Source organism: Phragmites australis, chromosome 13 (assembly GCF_958298935.1).
Source record: "Phragmites australis chromosome 13, lpPhrAust1.1, whole genome shotgun sequence".
Taxonomy (NCBI): Eukaryota; Viridiplantae; Streptophyta; class Magnoliopsida; order Poales; family Poaceae; genus Phragmites; species Phragmites australis.
This window is the reverse complement of record NC_084933.1, coordinates 23,862,873-23,868,349: the sequence shown is the minus strand read 5'-3', so window position 1 is coordinate 23,868,349 and position 5,477 is coordinate 23,862,873. Positions and strand designations below refer to the sequence as shown.

The 5,477-nt window shown below is 47.5% G+C and overlaps 1 protein-coding gene across 4 annotated transcripts; it reads left to right on the top strand.

Moving 5' to 3' along the window:
• Nucleotides 1–213: 213 nt before the first annotated feature.
• On the top strand, nucleotides 214–5,245 carry LOC133888383 (probable metal-nicotianamine transporter YSL9). Of its 4 annotated transcripts, none has more exons than XM_062328603.1 (9): nucleotides 214–461; nucleotides 1,073–1,142; nucleotides 1,482–1,902; nucleotides 1,992–2,164; nucleotides 3,083–3,180; nucleotides 3,276–3,410; nucleotides 3,505–3,694; nucleotides 3,773–3,887; nucleotides 3,961–5,245. In XM_062328603.1, exons 3-9 carry the CDS (start codon nucleotides 1,530–1,532, stop codon nucleotides 4,881–4,883), a joined length of 2,007 nt encoding a protein of 668 aa, XP_062184587.1. In that variant the 5' UTR covers nucleotides 214–461; nucleotides 1,073–1,142; nucleotides 1,482–1,529; the 3' UTR covers nucleotides 4,884–5,245. The 4 variants fall into 4 exon arrangements, with proteins under 4 accessions (XP_062184587.1, XP_062184588.1, XP_062184586.1 ...); XM_062328604.1 differs by having other exon boundaries at nucleotides 1,479–1,902; XM_062328602.1 differs by lacking the exon at nucleotides 1,073–1,142.
• Nucleotides 5,246–5,477: the final 232 nt, after the last annotated feature.

The following is a 5,477-nucleotide window of genomic DNA, read 5'->3' as shown; positions in this document are numbered from 1 at the left end:
TCTCCAAACGATCCGTAAGAACCGGGCGCTCACTGCCAGTAACAGCACAAGTGGACCGTGGACGTCCGATTCTGGCCTGGCACGTCCGGCTGCACGCTGCGCGTGGCGGGGTGCCGTGGGCATCTGGGCGAGCACACGCCCGCGAAAGCAACCACGCGACGCGACGCAAGCGAGAAGAAACCGAGCAAGCAAAGCGAATTGCAACCTGGTGGTGGCATGAACTGCTCCGGGTGGGGTGTGGCGTCGCAGTCCATGGCACATGCGTAACTTTCATCCAGTGCCACAGTGCGTGCGTCCAGTGCGTGTGCTTAAAAGCCATGGGCGCGCGCGCCTTTGCTGCGGTTCACATGAGGGTGCTCTCTCTGTGTGGAACTGTGGAAGAGTGAGGAGAAGTCCTTGCGACGTTTCTGAGCTCTTGCGCCGCTCGGACCTTCGGTCGGAGGAGCGGAGCTGAGGTGGAGGTATGGTTTCGTGCGGCACAAATACCGATCAGATAATTTCAGTCTTTCAGTTTCAGTGTAGCAACAGCCGAGTGCCAACTGCGACGAGCAGTTTCAGTTTCAGTGTAGCAACAGCCGGGTGCCAACTGCGACGCTCGTCGCAGTTTTGAGCATCCTTTCCAGCTCTCCGCAGCTTCGCGTCATTTTCAGACATCAGGGAGGTCCCCTGCTTCATTAGCAGTATAGAGCAACTTCGAAACGTAGCATATAGATAGATTTCAGGAAGTTATCAAAGTTCGATCTTGTTTGAGGATTTTTATTTGTGGGCCAGAATTTTCTGTACTTCGTTGGTCTGGAGTTTGCACTGGCCAGGGTGTGTTCCTGTTTCTTGCACGCAACGTTGCTCAACACCTAGTAGTCCATCTCAGATGGGCATCTCTCCTCTTGCTTTTGCTTGTGTTCAGTTCTTGCACACAAGCTCTCGTCAGGGGAAGCATTGGCTGCACACTGAAGAGCATAACCCAAGTGGGGAATTTGAGTTGATTCTTGTGAGTAAGGGTCTGTTAAAAATGAGATGCTCTTTATCTAAACTTTACACATCATTTTCCCTCTCTTTGTGACGTGCTCCTCAGTTAATATTGCCCACCTTCACTTTTTCCTGTGTTGCTGTCCTTTTGGCTGGAGCAAGCGAGCCCAGGTGAGGTGAGATTTTTTCTTGTTCCTCTGGAATTCTCCACTCCACTTAAAGTAGGGGCCATGAATTGTTCGTCAAAATCTAATCTTTTCTTGCTCCATCGATTTCTTGCACTGATGATCTGATCCTTCACAAGATCTCACTTGTTTATGATCTCGCTACTACAAGTAGAAGAACTCATTGACACCATACTCTTTGTTAGTTCACGGCCAAGAACTCGCTGAAATGCGAGGCTTAGTATTTTTAATTCACCAACCCCTTCCTCCTGAGACGGCTCCAAATTCCATCCCCCCCCCCCCCCCGGGGCACGAATCTGACGCAGCGAAAAACTTTCCACCATGAAGCAGGGGCGGAGGAGGCAGCACCCCAGGCCGCCGCCGCACCTCGAGCTGGCGATGGCGCACCAGCGGGACGGCGAAGGCGGAGGCCACGAGGAGACGACCGGTGGCCTCGATGGCGACGCCGAGACGGGGGCGGGCGCGCGCGTCGGTGGGCGCGTGCCGCCGTGGCGGGAGCAGCTGACGGCGCGCGGGATGGTGGCAAGCCTGGCCGTCGGCGCCATGTACAGCGTGATCGTGATGAAGCTGAACCTCACCACGGGGCTCGTCCCCACGCTCAACGTCTCCGCCGCGCTCATTGCCTTCGTCGTCCTCCGCGGGTGGACGCAGGCGCTTGCCCGCCTCGGCGTCGCCACGCGCCCGTTCACGCGGCAGGAAAACACCGTCGTCCAGACCTGCGCCGTCGCCTGCTACAGCATCGCCGTCGGAGGTCAGAGTCCTGCAAGTTTGCGCCTGTACTCTCCTCTTGTTGGCTAATGGAGTCCTTGGATTGATGAATTCTTGGATTCTTTTTGGCAGGTGGATTCGGATCGTACTTGCTTGGGCTCAATAAGAGGACCTACGAGATGGCGGGGGAGGGGACGGAAGGCAACGTGCCGGGGAGCTACAAGGAGCCCGGCATTGCCTGGATGACAGGCTTCCTTCTCGCCGTCAGCTTTGTGGGACTTCTCGCGCTCATCCCTCTCAGGAAGGTCGGTGAGCTCCCTTTAATTCTTTACCAGTTCTTCGATTAGCTCATGCATCACTCTTACTGGTAAGAATTGTGATTTTACCTTTGTTCCCCCGTTCCGTTCATTTCCTCAGTGTTGCTTACATAGTGGTTAACAGTTCATCTTCTAAGGAGTAAAAACTGCACTTTTGAGCTTTCTTCCACCATTATGCTCTTTTCTGTTACAGTTTGTCGTGCTTAAAAAACAGAATGAATGCTTGGCTGTTCGGTTTCTTCGGTCATTATTTTCATTTGTTTTAGGATGTCAGCTTATTTCTGTTTTAGCCAAGAGTGCCTCATAGATTAGGTAAGCAGAAAGAAAGGACAAATCTGCTTAGCTTTAGTTAGGTGCTGTAGTTTGGCTCATCGGCTAGTGTTTCAACATTTCCCACGCCATCTGATTAATGGTCGCCTTATTGTCCCCACTGGATAAGGTCTGTTGATTGAATCATCTTGGTATATTATATAACCGTCACTATCTCAAGGCATATTTTGTGCTTCAGTTTTAAACTATATAGGTGATAACTGGTTTTACCAAGCACGTATGGTTTGATGATGACAGGTGATGAAAAAATGCTACCAAACCATCTATAGTGTGTGGTGCTTCTCTAAACAGCTTTTGCTTGTGGTTTGAGGTATGCATTTCTAAATGAAATGCAGATTTCTAAAATGAGGATATACTGACAACATGGACAGATGCTTGAGCCCCTTGGAACGATTCAAATGCCTAAGCGCAGTCTAAATAGCCTGCTATGTAACATATTACATATTTGTGTTGTGAGCCCTTTGAACACGGACTTGATGCCTCAGAGCTTTTTCCTCTTGGACTTCAAGAACTTCTATGAGTTGTTTGGCATTCCAGTGTAAATGGATACTGCTATTGACTTTGAACAATTTTCAGATCATGATAATTGACTACAAATTAACTTACCCAAGTGGAACGGCAACGGCTGTGCTTATAAATGGATTCCACACAACCCATGGAGATGCAATGGCAAAGTATGTGGTTCTCTCACATAAGTCATAGACCTGCAGAATTAGAGATATAAAATTGCAATGAACTGAATTTTTCTTCTTCTATATGTTCACATTAGGCAGCAAGTGAATGGGTTCACAAAATACTTTGCAATCAGCTTCTTCTGGAGCTTGTTCCAGTGGTTTTACTCAGGTGGAGACAATTGCGGGTTCTCACAGTTTCCCACTTTTGGCCTAAAAGCTTGGAAACAAACGTAACACCAGTCATTTCACTCATTATTCCATTAAATTAGTTCGTGGCTAATAATAATGTCACTTGATTCAGAATTTCTGGTAATTGTATTTCAGATTTTTCTTCGATTTCAGCCTCACATATGTTGGGGCAGGCATGATTTGCTCCCACCTTGTCAATATGTCTCTCCTTCTTGGTGCACTTCTCTCATGGGGGGTTATGTGGCCACTGATAAGTGATTTGAAAGGGGACTGGTATCCAGCAGATATACCAGAAAGCAGCATGAGAAGCCTTCAAGGTTACAAGGTTTGTTTCACATTTTCGTTTCTGCTATTGTACATTTACAGTAAAGTCCTTTACTTCTTACATTCTCTTATTCCTCAGGCCTTCATCTGCATAGCACTTATCCTAGGAGACGGCCTATACAATTTTGTCAAGATTGTTGCATTCACCATTAAGAGTATGCTTGACAAATCAAGACTGAAGAAAGCAAAGAAAGGTGAACAGTCTAACTCATGTAAATATGGTATTTCTGATGTGTAGATCTGATATGAAGTTCATTTTACTTCCAGAGGAAGACATTCCAATACTCGATGACATTCATCGTAATGAAGTTTTTACAAGAGACAGTATCCCTTCGTGGCTAGCCTACTCTGGATATCTTGCACTATCACTCATTGCAGTGTTTGCCATTCCCTTGATGTTCCGTGAGATGAAATGGTACTACGTTGTGATAGCATACTTATTGGCTCCTGCCTTGGGGTTCTGCAATGCCTATGGAACTGGCCTTACTGACATCAATATGGCCTACAATTATGGAAAGGTTGCCCTCTTCATTCTTGCAGCCTGGGCTGGGAAAGACTCTGGTGTAGTTGCTGGCCTAGTAGGCTGTGGTCTGGTGAAATCGTTGGTGTCAATATCCGCTGATCTGATGCATGACTTCAAGACTGGGCATCTAACGTTAACATCACCTAGATCAATGATTATTGCTCAGGTTATTGGCACTGCCATGGGCTGTGTGATTGCACCACTGACATTCTTTCTGTTCTACAAGGCCTTTGACATTGGCAATCCAGATGGATACTGGAAGGCACCTTACGCGCTAATCTACCGAAATATGGCAATTCTTGGTGTGGAGGGCTTCTCCGCTCTGCCCCTTCATTGCTTGCAGCTGTGCTATGGATTCTTTGGGTTTGCAGTGGTGGCAAACCTTATGAGGGACCTCTTCCCACTAAAGTACGGCAAATGGGTCCCCCTACCAATGGCAATGGGGGTTCCATTCCTAGTTGGCGCGAGCTTTGCCATCGACATGTGTGTCGGGAGCTTGATAGTCTTCACCTGGCATATGATCGATAAAAGTAAGGCGCCGTTAATGGTGCCAGCAGTTGCATCTGGTTTTATCTGCGGCGATGGGCTTTGGATCTTCCCTGCATCCTTGCTTGCCTTGGCCAAGATCAATCCACCATTGTGCATGGCTTTTAGATCTACACACTAGAGTAACATGCTGGACATTAGAGGGCAGCTCCATGTACAATCAGAAAAGATACTGCCATGCCAAAGTGCAGTAAATATTTTATAGTTGAGATGTGATACTGTTATGTGGGGCCGGCCCTATAGTCGCTGCAATAGGAAATAGGGCTGGCGGCGGCGGCAGCACATCACAACTTGCCTTTTATTAGGAGATAAATTTGGTAGGAGTCTGATTTGATTTGGTTAGGATATAGGATTTGATTTAGTTTTCAATTCAGAGAGAGATAAGTTAGGAAAGTTAGGGTTTGAAATCGAACTAGGATTGTAATCACCTCCCTATACAAGAGAGGTAATATCATAATAAAGGCCATCAATAGTTATTCCCTATCTCCCTCTATTCTAATCTCTCTCCCTGTTTCCCTAAAAAAAAAATCTCTCCCTCCCTGCTGCTGGACGAACCTCCCTCCTCTCCCACGTCGCCGGGGAGGCGAGGTTATCCACCGTGCCCTCCCGTTGACCACAACTACTACATATGAAACTAACCACAAAATACAAGCCACAACAGATACATACATGGAGGTAAAGATGCAGTACATATATTGAGATCTTACATACATAC

Coding starts and splice junctions, on each gene's coding strand:
- LOC133888383 (XM_062328602.1), top strand. CDS start 1,530: ATGGCGCACCAGCGGGACGGCGAAGGCGGAGGCCACGAGGAGACGACC. Junction 3,411..3,504: donor CTAAAAGCTTGGAAACAAAC/GTAACACCAGTC, acceptor ATTGTATTTCAG/ATTTTTCTTCGATTTCAGCC. Junction 3,695..3,772: donor GAAGCCTTCAAGGTTACAAG/GTTTGTTTCACA, acceptor CTTATTCCTCAG/GCCTTCATCTGCATAGCACT.